Source organism: Populus nigra, chromosome 2 (assembly GCF_951802175.1).
Source record: "Populus nigra chromosome 2, ddPopNigr1.1, whole genome shotgun sequence".
NCBI classification, from domain to species: Eukaryota; Viridiplantae; Streptophyta; class Magnoliopsida; order Malpighiales; family Salicaceae; genus Populus; species Populus nigra.
The window spans coordinates 44,853,298-44,867,982 of NC_084853.1; the positions used below are offsets into that span (position 1 = coordinate 44,853,298).

The 14,685-nt window shown below is 31.8% G+C and overlaps 1 protein-coding gene across 1 annotated transcript; it reads left to right on the forward strand.

The window, feature by feature from the left end:
• The first annotated feature begins 8,879 nt into the window (after positions 1–8,879).
• LOC133681436 (Golgi SNAP receptor complex member 1-2) lies at positions 8,880–13,576 on the forward strand. Its single transcript, XM_062104485.1, has 6 exons — positions 8,880–9,158; positions 9,297–9,493; positions 10,834–10,923; positions 11,011–11,082; positions 13,099–13,228; positions 13,332–13,576. Exons 1-6 carry the CDS (start codon positions 9,017–9,019, stop codon positions 13,427–13,429), a joined length of 729 nt encoding a protein of 242 aa, XP_061960469.1. The 5' UTR covers positions 8,880–9,016; the 3' UTR covers positions 13,430–13,576.
• The last annotated feature ends 1,109 nt before the right edge of the window (positions 13,577–14,685 follow it).

Below are 14,685 nucleotides of genomic sequence, written 5' to 3' on the forward strand. Positions count from 1 at the left end.
TTGGAACATAATTCCAAGCTACAATAGAATTAAATAAAATCGTGCTTTCAACATGGGAAATTAAGAAGCGAAATCATGAAAGGAATCTATTACTTATATATATTATTTCATTTAAGAATGTCACATGGTTGGTGTACAAAGAAAATTAGAAAACATGAATGGTGTGTAGGTTGAAAATGGGCAAATGGTAGCCCGAGGATCTTTCCAACCCACAACCTAGTTTTAAGACAACAATATTGTTGAGCTACATGTAGAGGTAAGGCCGTAAGGCACGCAAAAAAAAAAATGTTTTCTTTATGATTTGTATTGTGTGTTTTGGGAAGCAATTGTAAACACCAAAGTTAAATCCTTTATTATCATATTTTAAATATATTATCTATATTTGCATGAAATTTTTTTTATATATAAAAAACCTGATCCATCATTTTTCGAATAAAATTCAAATAAATCAAAAAATATTTATTTTGTATTGATAGTAATTGCAACAAAGCAAGTAAATCTTATTAGAGGGCCAAAAAAAAGGAAAATACCATTCATTCCCAGCTCAAAACTTCAGCACACACACAGGAAAAAAAAATAAAGTAAAGTCTCCTTCGTTAATTTGAATCTTTCCTTAGGTGCATCCCGCTCACACTCTAAGATTTGCCCATTTGAGAGAAAAAAAATTAAAAAAAAAAGAGAGCTTGTAGGGCAGTTGCGATAGGTTTGAAGCAAGAAAGGTCCAAAACTCCGTAGACCGTACACTGTATTGTACTTTTACCTTACACAGCAAAAAATGCTGATGGTGATGTGGGCCATTAGCCATGGAATCTAGTGCCATGAAAATTCCAAAATGGTGGGCTCATCTGGCTGCTGGCTGCGTTTTCTGTTTAAGATTGTTTTTGAAGTTATTTTTTAAAGTAATATTTTATTGAAATAATACTAAGATAATATTTTTTATTTCTGTAATATTAGTATATTAAAATAATTTAGAACATAAAAAAGTAATTAAAATCAAGATTTTTTTAAAAACACAATTCGAACGTAAAAACAACCACAGCTTAAATCTGGACACATATGGCTTAGGTTGGTTTTAAAAAAATGGTGGGGACTTGGCTGTCAGATAATTAGACCCGAAACTCCCAGGCGGCCATTTGACTGTCTCTTTCCATCTCCAACCAGTCTTGTTTTTTTCCAAATAATCTATGATACAAGACAAAACTGGAAAGTTCAGTTGAAAATCTAAACTGTTTTATCTCTAAAAAAGCTGCTCTAAAAAAGCTGGCAACGTTTTTCAAGGGCAGTCATCTTTCCAGATTTCGTTTCCCTCATGAAATCTAATGAAGAGATGTCTATCCATAAACTGTTCCAAGTCCTTTCTTTTCGTATTTCTCCAGTACTTTCTTTCCTTGAGCTGAAGTTTTTTATTTTTTTTCCTATTATTTTGCTTTAACTAAAAGTAAATTGAAAGCATATTTAGGTAGCTTATCACTATAGTTTTTAAGGTATTTTTTATTTAAAAATATTTTTTAAATAATATTTTTTTATTTTTTAAAATTTACTTTTAGTACAATCACATTAAAACAATATAAAAACACTAAAAAAAATTATGCACAAAGCATTTTGGAATATCCAAGCTTTCTTGCCGTCCTCTTCTCCTCTTGATGGTTCTGAATTTTCCACTCATATGTTACTTGTATACTAGAGGTGGGATATGTACATTATTTTTAATGTTTTTCTTAACAATTCACGGACTTGATTTTATATAAAAGATCACAAAGTACGTGGTTTACAAGTTTTCTACCAGGATATCGTTACAATGTGGCTTGAATTTTGAAAAAAATAAATGTAATAAAAAATATTAAGGTAGTATAAAATTATTTGGTATTTTTATTAAACTCCTCATTACAAGTCAATTTTAAAACTTCTTGATTTAATTTCTAGCTTAACATTAAACCGTTGAGAGTTGTTTCAACATGATTCAATTGATTTAACTTATCTAAATGTATCTCATTTAACTAATAAAAAAATAATGAAATTAATATTAAAAAACCTCTCAAATTAAATTGATTTGATGTGATCATTTTAGCAGATTTAAAAACAACTTGGGTAATTGTTAAAAAAAATTAAAAAAAAGATAAAATTAAAATAAAGAAAAGGAGGAATGAAAAAAAAAGGGGGAGGGGTAATTGAAAAAGAAAAAAAAAGAAAAATGAGCTTAAGTAGTGAAGCTTGATATTAATTCTCAATCTTTTTAGTAGAGAAGAAGTAATTCTTCTTTCCACCCAACATAGACAAGATCAAAATTGAACAATTCTACACTTGAAAAAAAAAAAATCTCCTCGATGTCTTCCATATTCATGAAGCTTGTGTTATTTCTCTCTACAAACGTCATCACTTGTATGTGCGTGTTTATGCTGGAACTGGCAATAAATAATGAAAAAAATCACGAGCATACGATCAAGATGTAATTTCTCAAGGGTTTAAGAAGACAAAAAGTCTTTGGGATCACCAGCCAAATCTCCATCCGTACAACCAGAGACATTCCGAGCTGACTCTCAGGGTACAAGAAATTAAGAAACTTAGCTTTATGTTCCAAAATTGCCAAGAGGACTCCCTCAAGAGCTGGGGTGTGAAAATGATCTCGAAATGTGAAGATAAACATAGCAGCGTCAGCCAATATGATCCATTTTCCTTGTCAACATGCTCGGAAAAGTAAACCTCAAACTTCAACGTCGGTTGCGGACATTGAAAGCCATGTCTCACCGGTGCCGTGGGGTATTAAAATAAATTCATTGACTATTCCAATAATGATAATAAATATTTGATTAATTAAATGCTAAAAATATTGCTTTAATAAATGTAACCTTTCCGGCCTTTTCGGCTTACATGGAGTATTTGATTTTATTTGTACGAACACGTGCTCCGTACCCACCGTTGGAGGCCTACTGGTTTTCTTTCTTTCTTTTCTTTTTTTCGAAAAAAAATGCTTAGTTAATTGCATAACCTAGCGTTGTTTAGTTATTTTCTTGGATCATCAGCCACTGTCTGCAAATTTTATTAAGCTTCCAGTAGCTGAAGCATTATAAAATTTGAAGTTGTTGTGTGGGATCCCGGTAACATTTAATAGTTTTATTGATGAAATTTTTTTATCAGTGTAAGATATATGTTTTATCAGTAATTAATTTACTAGCAAAATCATCGATGAAAATACTCTATAGGTGATTTACTGACGGAACAGACGCGTCGGTAATACTATTTTTTTATTATCAACAGTTTTACTGACGGATATACCAACGGAGATTCCATCGGTAATTATTTAAAAACATTTTAAAAAATTATTTTAAAAAATTAAAAAATAATTAAATTAACATAAATCAACACTCTATAATATATACTCAAAATGCTTGGAAAAAAGAATAAAAAAATCAACTCCAACAAATTTGCAACAAATAAATAAAATAAAATAAAATTCAACTACAAAAATTCATATGAAAAAAATGAAGTTGCAATTGCTAAAAATTTAAAAATCCTATAAATAAATCAACTAAAAATTGATCTCATATGAAAAAAAAATCTCACAACAACATCTATACAATTATTAAGAACAAAAAAAAATAAAAAATAAAATAAAAAACAAATATAGTGAAAAAAAATCATGAAAAAAGAAGAAAAAAGAAAAATCTTACCTTAATATAGTTACAAGTGAAGCTAAGGAGAGAATTTTTTTTGTAAAGCATATTAATTTAAAAAAACTAAGAGGATAAAAGAAGAAAGAAGAAGAAGACATACCCGAGCATGAAAGAAAAGAGATGGAGATGAGGAGAGAAAAGAAGAGAAAGAAACAGATATTGATGTTTTTTTACATATAGTGAAGAAGAAGAAGAATAAGAAATGAGTCTGTCTCTTATGAAATAAAGGGATTCAGGTTTTTTATTGGGGCGCGTTAGCCATGGATTTACCGACGGATAATTGAATATTAATATTTTTTAATTATTCCGTCGGTAATTTCATTGGTCATATTTAATTTAAATTTTCAATTTTATAAAAAGTTTTCAGAAACCGCCAAAAATTACTGATAATTTTTCAATCTGTCGGTGATTCTGTCTGTAATATTTAAATAAAAATTTTAAATTAATTGATTTTTTTCAGAAAATCGTCAAATAATACCGACGACTTTTCAATCCATCGGTGATTTTGTCCGTAAAGAACAACAATTAATTGTGCAATTGGAAAGTGAACAGTTCTTGAGCTATCTGGAAAATATTGACAAAAAATTCCATCGATGATTCCCTTTGTAATTGACATGATGAACAATATTCACAGTTTACTAACGAATTTACGGACGGAATAAATTCCGTCGGTAATTTCGTTAGTAAAAATAACACATCATCATTATTTTTTGCTTGTTTATAATTTTGTTTCCCACGGCAATTCCCTCTGTATATACCGAGGGAATATTTTTATCGATAAAATCTCTCAGAAATTTACCTACAGAAATATTCTTTCGATATTTCCGTTTGTATTTATTGATTTTCTAGTAGTGCATGGAGCACGAGAGGAAGCATCTAGTCAACCCGAAAACCCATCATTTAGAGATAAAAATCATTAATTATTTTTGTATGAAAGCAATAATCAGAAGCAAATGGCCAATCTATGATTTAGACGGTAAAAAATTAACTCCAACGTTATATAAACAAACTGATACGAGAATATTTTAACTGTTCCAATAATTTTCTTAGTAGAATATGTGTGTCATTGTTGAATTGCCAAGAAGCATTGTTTACAAAAATTGGAGGAGGATCATTATATTTACTTACACAATCCAAATTATTTTTATCCCATTTGCTTCAAGATTTTATTTTATTTTAATCAAAATCCGTGTAGTTGTTTGCTTCTTCCCCGGTGAGAGATGGAAACATCACTATTCTATATTGTTAAATGAAATCATACATATTATTAATGATAACCCGTTAGCTAATTAACACATGGTTTATCATGTCCTTGCCTCTTGTTTTGATATTAAATTAAGGAGCATCCCATATTCAGCTGCCTAGCTAAAACGTACAATGAAGAACCTGTACTCTTTTCCCATGCATTAACCACAGTTTGGGTCTTGCTGTGGAAGTTCTTCAACCACAGTTTGGATCGTTGGCTTGAGTTTCTGACCAAGTCAAGCACCCTAGCTAGAAGACGAAGACTTGCTAAAATTTACTCCACTTCGTTTGATTGACAGTCAAGCTATAGATGAGGGTGTTTGTTTTTGAGGTGGAGATAGAGTTTTGTGTGTGGGACCTATCAAAAAAGCTAAAAAAAACAATAAAAAATAGCTTTTACGGTTGAGTTTTGTGCATAAATAAGCTATACTAATTTTGTTTCCTGCGCTTTGGATACAAATTTCAAGATATCATTAATATATTTGTGAGTATTCTCTAAAAGAACTTAAGTAAATTTATAACATATCAAGTTTATCGGGTTGAAACTCCATCTTACAAAAAAAAAAACCTCATAAAATGATGCTATCCGAACTCTATTTTTAAAACCAATGTTTTCTTGAACTTAAAAAAAAATAAAAATCCATGGAGAACTTTTTGATAATATAACTAGACTTGACTAGCAACTCAACTTGAAACCTCCCGACTTATTTCTTTATTCAACCCAAGCTTTAAATTAAAATATGTGAGAGTTGTCGCAACGTAACCTAGTTAATTTGATAGGTTCAAAAACAGCTCAGACAACCGATCAAATTATTGAGTGGTTTTAAAAAACATCAAAATGACTTTTTTTGTATTATTTAATACAAAAAAGAAGACATATTGGATCACATCCAGTCAACTAGAGCCAACCATTAAATTCGTGACTTGAGGCATGGACGGGACCAGAATATGCTAAGCCATTAGACTAGAATTTGATTCAACTCGAGTAATGGCCAAACTCGTGACCCGTGTTATTAGACTAAAATAACCTTATAAAAGGTAAACTGAAACAAATTATAAAGTTTAATTTTCAATTAAAACAATGTTGAAGAATGAAATTAAAAAAATAACCCAAAAAACGACCCGAGTAAACCAGGTTAACCCATCAAATTTACGATTCGGATCATGAGACTGAAATAATCTCTTAAAAAGCAAACCAAACAAATTATAAAATGTAATTTCTAATCAAACAAATATTACAAGATGAAATTAAAAAAAAATCAATTAAAAAAAGATAAAAAAAAAAGAAGTTGAAGTTAATCTAGAGTCATGATATTGAAATAACCTCATAAAAATCATATAAAAAAATTATAAACCTTAATCCCCAGTAAACTAGTGTTAAAAATAAATAAATTGAAAACTAAAAAAACCATTAAACTAAAAAAAAATGAGGAAAAAATATATCAATGTTCCCATGTTGCCCTCCTGAATTAGTGCTTGTTATAATATTGCTATTTTTTGGGTTTGTGTAGTCTTCTCTCGCATTAAATATTTGATATAATGTTGATAATGTTACTTAATCCTTAATGTTTTACTGTGGGCATGTGCTAGAAAGATCGTTGGCTTATGATAAATTGTCATAAGTGCTGAGCAGGTTTTCCTGAATTCTGCCTAACATATTGGGTCAAGCTTTACTGCTTTCATTATGGTTTTCAATTGAATATGTTTTGCCCCTGAAAACAAGAAGGTTAGTACATTGATTTGATGATTGATATCTATACAATTAACCTTTTTTTATTGAATGCATGTAAGATTAATCTTCTTGTTTGGATATTTTTTGCCCACCACGAATATATTAAACAAATAAATGTATTAGAAAATACATGTTGGTGAACAAATCTTCGTATGCCTATGATAGATACTTCAGGACACTTAGTTATGTCTATTATGGTGAGGTATGGATTTTTTTTTTTTAAGGAAAACAATGCTTAGAACGGAAAATACCATGTGATTTAACCTAATTAATTAAATTGTGCGATTACTTCAAGCGCATTTTGTGAGAAAACGAGAGTTTTTCCCGCATAAAAAAGGGGAAGTTTCAGCCGGTAAAGGCATCAAAGGAAAATGAAGGAACGACTAATTCAACTTTTACTCGGAACATGTCGTTTTGCATAGAAATTAAATTCATGCAGTACAATCTTCTAGCTGTAGTGTATGAAAAACCATTACACAATCAACTTGAATAACCTTAACATGTTCAACTGTGCATTTTGATTTAAATATAAGGAATAATCAAATTATCTCTAGAATTGTTTGTTGTCCAAAACTCAAGAGTACAGATTAGACGAGCAAGAAGAATATTTACTTTATAATTATGCAAACATACAAAAACATGGTAATTATTTCAAAAATCTAGCATGTGTATTAAGTAAATATATAAACTTGTGAAAAATATAGGAAAAAGTAATTCTATCATGCAAACTAATCAAATATTGAAATTATACTCGTACAAAACTAGTTTAGAGTATTTTTTTTTTGTTGAAATTCTTAGAAAATATCAAATTTGGAATAATACTGAGCTCCAAAATAGAAAGAAAGAATTGAATAACATGTCTTTTAAAAAATCAACAACATAGAAAGATAAAAGAACTTAAAAAAATTCTTGGATTATTTATCACCCATCCAAAACAACTATTTATAGGACTTGAAAACTAAAATATTAACACTCATAGTTCATGAATCTTCATAATTCATGAAAGAATTCATGAATGTTCATAATTTATGATTTAGTCATAATAAAATTCATTCTCATTATGTAATTAATATATTGGTTAATGTACTAAAATATTTTATGGACTAAAAAAATTATGATAAAACATGAACTTAATATAAAATATTTTTTTATTAACCAAGTTAAAGCTCAAACTCGTGAGCTATAGGCTCACTATCCAATTCACAAAGCTATTTTAGGTTTAAAATTTTATTATTCAAAAGTTCTTTGAGAATAATATTTTATTTATCTTTAATTGAATTTTTTAAATAATATTAATATTTCATGTTAAAGTACTCATGTTTGATAACAAAATTCATTATAATTTTAACCTTAAACGTGAGTAAACCTCACATATAATTTAACTTTAAAATACCCAATATATATTTTTTATAAACCAGTTCTAACATTATTTCACACAGTTATAATTTCTTCTCAATCAAAATTGAAGTTAAATAAACAGTTAAAAGTTGAGGTTGTGAAATTACTTAGTAAGTAGTGTGGATATGGTTTTTGATTTTTGTTCCACTTATATTATGTGTGGTTAGAAAAACAATTAGGAACAAATTAGTCATGGAGGAAAGTACGTAGTAGGAATCAAAAGGCTAGAAATTTCTTATTAGGGATGAAAATGGATACTAAAGGGTTAACTATTGTATTATTCATGTATGAATTTTTAAAATTTAAGCCCAATCTTATCAGGTTTCGAGTATTCATTGAATATTCATAACTTGAATATAACTCAAATCTGAAACTTTAATGCTATAATTAATAACTATTTAATTAGTTTGATATAAATATAATATTTTTCAAAATTATTTATTTATTTTAAGTTGAATTTGAATTCAAATCGGGTTTCGTGCTGACTTGTTGCCTTCAAATAAACTGAAACTTGATCAGGTGTTCATGTGAAATCGCCACCCCAATTTCTCTTTCATAATTGAGAGATGCGATTGCTGGGTCGAGCTTAGAGGGAGGGATCCTTCAAGGGCAGGCTTTCTCCGAGCTGGTTCAGTGAATTATTGGCCACTATGTGTTGGCCCAATTATTTCAAGCCCATAAAAACCTTAAGCTTTCCTACGAGGTCTGGCTTTCTCCAATCTGGCTCAGTGAATTAAAGGGCATTATTTTTTGGGCCTATAATTGCAAGCCCATCAAAACTTTACATTTAAGGCCCAGTAAGAAATTGACATTATGATCTCCTTTCCCTCAAGGGGATGATGAAGCTTACAGAAGGAGAAGAAAATAAATAGACTGCTCCCAATCAAATCAAACAAGCGACTGTAAATAACTGTCGTATCGTTAGCTCACGAAACAAAAGAAATAGCAAGTATTAGGATCTAGATCCAAAATGACGGATACAAATCTGGAGTTACAAGAATCCGGTTGGGAGGAACTAAGAAGAGAAGCAAGAAAGATCGAAGGAGATCTCGATGTTAAACTCTCTTCTTATGCTAAACTTGGCTCTCGATTCACTCAAGGGGGAGGAGGAGGTTTGGATTCACTTTTAATTTGTTTTTTTCTTCTTCTTAATTTCCAAGTGTAATAATGTGGTAATTGTTTCTTGGAAATTCAATAATTTTTAGTCATTAGTGGATTATCGGTGTTGATTGTTATGGAGTGTGATTTAGGTTATGTCGAGACTGGTTCGCCAACAGTTGGATCCAGTAGGTCATGGAAATCAATGGAAATGGAAATTCAATCGTCACTTGAGAAGTTACTTGATATAAATGATGCTATGAGTAGATGTGCTGCGTCTGCAGCACCAGCCACTTCAGTTACTCAAAAGCTAGCAAGGCATAGAGATATCCTTCATGATTTTACGCAGGTTTGATTTTTGTTTCGTAAAATTGGTAATGAAGTGCTTAGGAAAGTTTTGTTGTATCGTATGTGATGCGTGTATTGGCAGCAACGCGGATGGGAAATCTGATAATGGATTTTTGTTTTTAAATTAATGTGGCTTCGTTCCAATTTGAAAAATTAGGAAATATGGCTTTATTAATATGGGAGGAGTATAGAGTGGAGAAAAAAATACAAATTACAAACTGAGTATAAGAACCTTATCCGGAATGTAGAAATGTTGGTGTCGACATTTTAATCTTTTGTCATGGGAAGACAGTTGATTTGATTATCAATGTCATTGTGTTTAATTTCCATCATAATGTCGTGATTGCGGGCATAATCGGTTTCAGTTCTTTCCTTCTTTCTTTGTTTTTTGCGTTTTTTTATTGGTTGATTATATGATTCACACTCTGTTTTTCTTTTCCTTATTTTTTTGTTGCATTTTTTTATTGGTTGATTATATGATTCATGCTCTGTTTTTGGGACTCAATTGCTAGTTCCGCACCTTAAACAGTGTGAAAAAATGCATCAGTAACAAGTTAGTTTTCTTGTGGTGCTCAATCAAATTTTCAAAGGGTAATTTGAATGCAGCAGTATGCATCTGATCTCATAGAAAGTTTCTTCTATGAGATGTCAAGAACCCAGCTGGTTTTTTTCAAAGTCATCAAATTCCAAAAGATTTTCTTTCATCTGCAAGTGGAATCTCATTTTGAGTCTGATGTCATTTTAAAATTAAGTGTGTTCCATTTAAAAATATTCATGCTTGAGTGCTGCTTGTCTTGAGCAATGAAGTAAGCGAGGAGAAGGTTTGGGAGCCTAACTTATATACATGTGATAATGATGCACACAATCACTGTTTTCAGTAAGTTCCATCTTCTCTGGTCTCTTTCCCATTGGTGTCTAAGTTCAACTCAGGTTCTTATTCAAAATTTCTCTTTCTAGTCGGCAGTGGCAGCATTATTTTTGCAGCTTCTCGGTTTATGATTGATAGCAAAGCCCATGATAGCGCTTCAAAGATTAGTGGAGAGGGGAGAAGAAAAAGGAAAAAATTCTATACAGAATTGGTCCTAAATTAATTTTTTTCATATCATTGTATATGTTCCGTTAAACAAATTAGCAGATTAGTTAGATGCTAAAACTATAGCATATTAGGAATTTTCATACAGCTTTTATTTCAAACAGTTTTCCCCCTTTAGGACTGCTTCTCATTGTATTATATTCCTAATCATTTGATTTCATTGTGGACATGACATCTATTCTCTTGAGCTAAGAAATGTTACTTTATTGGTTTCTGTCTCATTGATCAAATAAAATTTGTTACTTTAGGAGTTTAGACGAATCAAGGGAAACATACTCTCTATGAGGGAACATTCAGAGCTTCTGAGTTCTGTCAGAGACGATATTAGTGAGTACAAGGTGGGTATCATTTGAACTCTTAAAACTGCTGTATTTTCTCATGTTTTTGTTTCTCAAAATTGAGGTTTGTTTTCTGTGTACTTACAGGCATCTGGTAGTATGTCCCCGAGAGTGCAGTTACTACGAGAAAGAGCTGCCATCCATGGAAGCATATCTCACGTAAGACTTTCTCGCTTTCTTTTGGCCATATCCATGTCAGATTCCTTAGATTAATATTTCTCCTTGCACATTTCTTGCCATGCATGTTGATGGAAAAATAAATAAGGATGCTGGGATGGACAACTGGCAATATTGAACTGGATGGAGTTAAATAATAAGTTTCATTAGATAAGAGGTAGAGACTGAAGAAAATATGGATGGGATGAATAAAAGTCATTGACTAGTTCCGGTAGCGAAAAATGGCAGAAAATGAATGTAATTGGGTGTAAATAGTGGGAGTGTTTTTTTTCCCCTGATGCACTCCAGTTTTACTTATCTGTCACTAGACCATAAGTCTAACCACCACCACCTCCACTGTTCCACCTTTAATTGGGTTTGAACCTTGAACCTCTACAGCTTTACTCCACTTGCACTCTGTGAAGTGGGAGGTACATCACCCAGCTAAAAAGCTTGGTTTATGAACAGTGTATGTTTAATGCATTTAGATTTCTAGTTTACTAACAATGTGTCGGGCAAGGGTGGATTTTTTGGGGATTGAAAATAGGTGGAAGGGAAATATGGTGAGGAATTTGGTTTTCCACCCTATGGATCACCAGCAGAACAAGGAACTAAGGAATGGAACGTGGAAATAAATTTTCTTTCCATGCCTACCACTTTCAATCTCTCTTATTTGGAGAGAAAGACTTAACATTAAACATACTTATATACTTTCCCTTCATTAGCTAGTGTTTCTCTATCCCTACACAATCCAACTTCTAATTCTACAAGCCACCTGTCCATTCTCTCCTTCAGTTTATCTCTTCAAATTCCTCTTCTTTGATATGTGGTATTGCCATAACTTTGTTATATACACATGTTGGCCTACTGTCCAACATCATAGAAATGGATATTGATGTATTAAATCTATCTTTACATTCCTGTAGAGCTTTGCGATATCAAATGTCAAAGATGCTGTGTCCAAACTATGGTTTATTTGATTAGCAATCTTATGTCCAAATAAATGGAGACAAAAATGGAAGGGAAGTTGATTACTAGTTAGAAGTTAAACTTCAATAAATAAGGCAATGAGCATAATTGCAACGTTGCATTCATAATTTTCTTTCCACCTCTTGTTTATGTTTTCAAATAAAAAAAAAACTTCCATTTTCATTCCTCTCCTTTTTCACGTTTCCCAAACATATGGACTGAATATAATATTCCCTTGTAATTTCATTCCTCCCATGGTCCCATTTTCTTTTCTCACAACTTTTTAGTCCCAAACATAGCATCAGTTACTCACTAAAGAGCAGTTGTCAATGCTATGTTCATAGTATCTATTTTCTGATGCCTGCTTCCTAAACAAAGGGCTCAATGTCATGGAACAATTTAATTAAATGTTGACCTAACGTGGTTTAGAAAGATAAGTTGCGTTTGTTCATTTTACAGTTGGCTGTGAACTAGGTGTGTGGCCTCCTTTTATCCCTTTCACTGATCTCAATTATTAGGCATAAAGATAGCTACAATCATTAGTGACTTTACCAGATATTTATTTAAAAGCACTGCACCGAATTTTCTGGTTATTTACCACTGAAAAACTTTCTACCGGAAATAGCTGTTTTTGTACTTTTTAGGTTTCCACTTGTCTGAATTATCAGTTGTCATACAACGCATTGTGCATACCAGGAAATCCATGTTCTTTTCCTTGTGTCATATATAGAATCAAGTTGCAATGACACAGAGCTACCTCAAGTGGTCCTTATAGAGAACCCTGTTATATTGGCTAAGTAAAAGTGAAGTCATACAGCCTCTAAATGTTGCACGTGATGAGTTGACTGACTTTGTCCTATGCAAAAGTGGTAATCTTGAAACACCAAGTTGTATCTGTAGTTTATCTCACATGATTTACTTTTGAATTCTGAAGCCCCCCTCAGTAACCATTCAATTAATGGCATTATGATATAAACTGTGGACTTCCTTTGTCAGCAATTGCTTCTCTGATCTTTAGTCAATTGACAATGCTGGTTCACGTCTGTGCAGATAGATGATGTCATAAATCAAGCTCAAACGACCAGGGCCGTTTTGGGTTCTCAAAGGGCTTTTTTTGGAGATGTTCAGGGGAAAGTGAAGCTTCTAGGCGACAAATTTCCAATTATCCGTGGCCTTCTTGGTACCATACAATAGCCATTTGTATTATAAACACTTATTTTCTGATATTCAGCAAAATTCTTCAGTTGCATGACAATTTATTTTTTCTTCTTCTGTTTTCTAAGGTTCTATCAGGAGGAGACGATCAAGAGACACTCTCATTCTGTCCGCTGTTATTGCTGCTTGTACGTTGTTTCTTATTATCTACTGGCTCTCAAAATAACAAATGCTATTTATTGTTACAAAATTTACAAAACGATGATGCTCTTCCAAAGCAATTTTGCTTCTGTAATATGTTGTTAGGATGGATGAAGTTTTGTATGCATCCATGTGGTGCCATTACGCCAGAAGTATATCATTTTGTTTTATATGGGATTTGCTATTCCAAATACATGGCTAGAGGTACCACTGTACAGATGAACAGCCACACAAGGATCTAGATATCATCAAAGGAAAGAAAACGAAGGTCTCAACATGTCTCGTTGCTGCATAGGAACTACCTGTCAGCTTGATGACTCCTTGTCATGCCTTGAAGCATCAATGTCTCTTCTGGTGCAGCTTTTAGCCTTGTTTGGATTACCTCCAACCTTTGCTGCACGGAGTGTTTGCATGTGCAATGACACACTGTTTTTCCAACTCATCAACCTCACATTGAATGCACATAAATTTTACCGGAGGGTGCATGTGAGTGCCAGGCACTTCTCTTGCTGTCTTCATTTCTTGATATGGAATTGTCCATCATGTCCTTATTTGTTCAAGTCTCAATGTAGGAATGACCGTGGAGGTCTGTGGAGGCAGAAGATGTATCCTTCATCTTCGCTTTCACGAGGCTTCTTCACTTCCATACCTGCCTTTATTTTATCAAAGTTATTTTTTTCCCTCCAAAAATCAAAGCCAAAAAAATAAATTGAACACCTGAAAAAACTTGAGCAAAACGGATGAAATATCATATATATAAAGGACATCAAAATAAATCAAACAACATGAAACCCAGAATAGACTAGATTTAGTCAAGATAAAGATACATGCATGTTGGAAATCATGTAATGATCAATAATCTAATATTAATTCACTTCAATTATCACTTTAACATTATGATTTTGTCAAGATGAGTTTCGGTTCAAAAGTGAAACTCTAGGATTAAAAACAATTTAAACACGTTATTAATACAAATAAACACTAGATTATTGATTAATCATGCATAAGAAAGGGTTTTGTGCAAAGAAATTAATCGAAATTGGTCCAAATCTAGAAGCTAAGACAATGTTTTTTTCAAGAACACAAATAACATTGCCTAGAAATCCAGAAAAATGCCCAGCCAAGGCAGCCACCGCCAAGCCTAAAAAGAGGTATTTTTGGCTTCTAAAACATGCTTTTTTATCCTAACAAGTTATAATATCACACACAAACATGTTTAAACCAAAAACTAAAAAAAAAAACATTAAAGTATCAAAATCAAGCATGAGGTACCAAACAAAT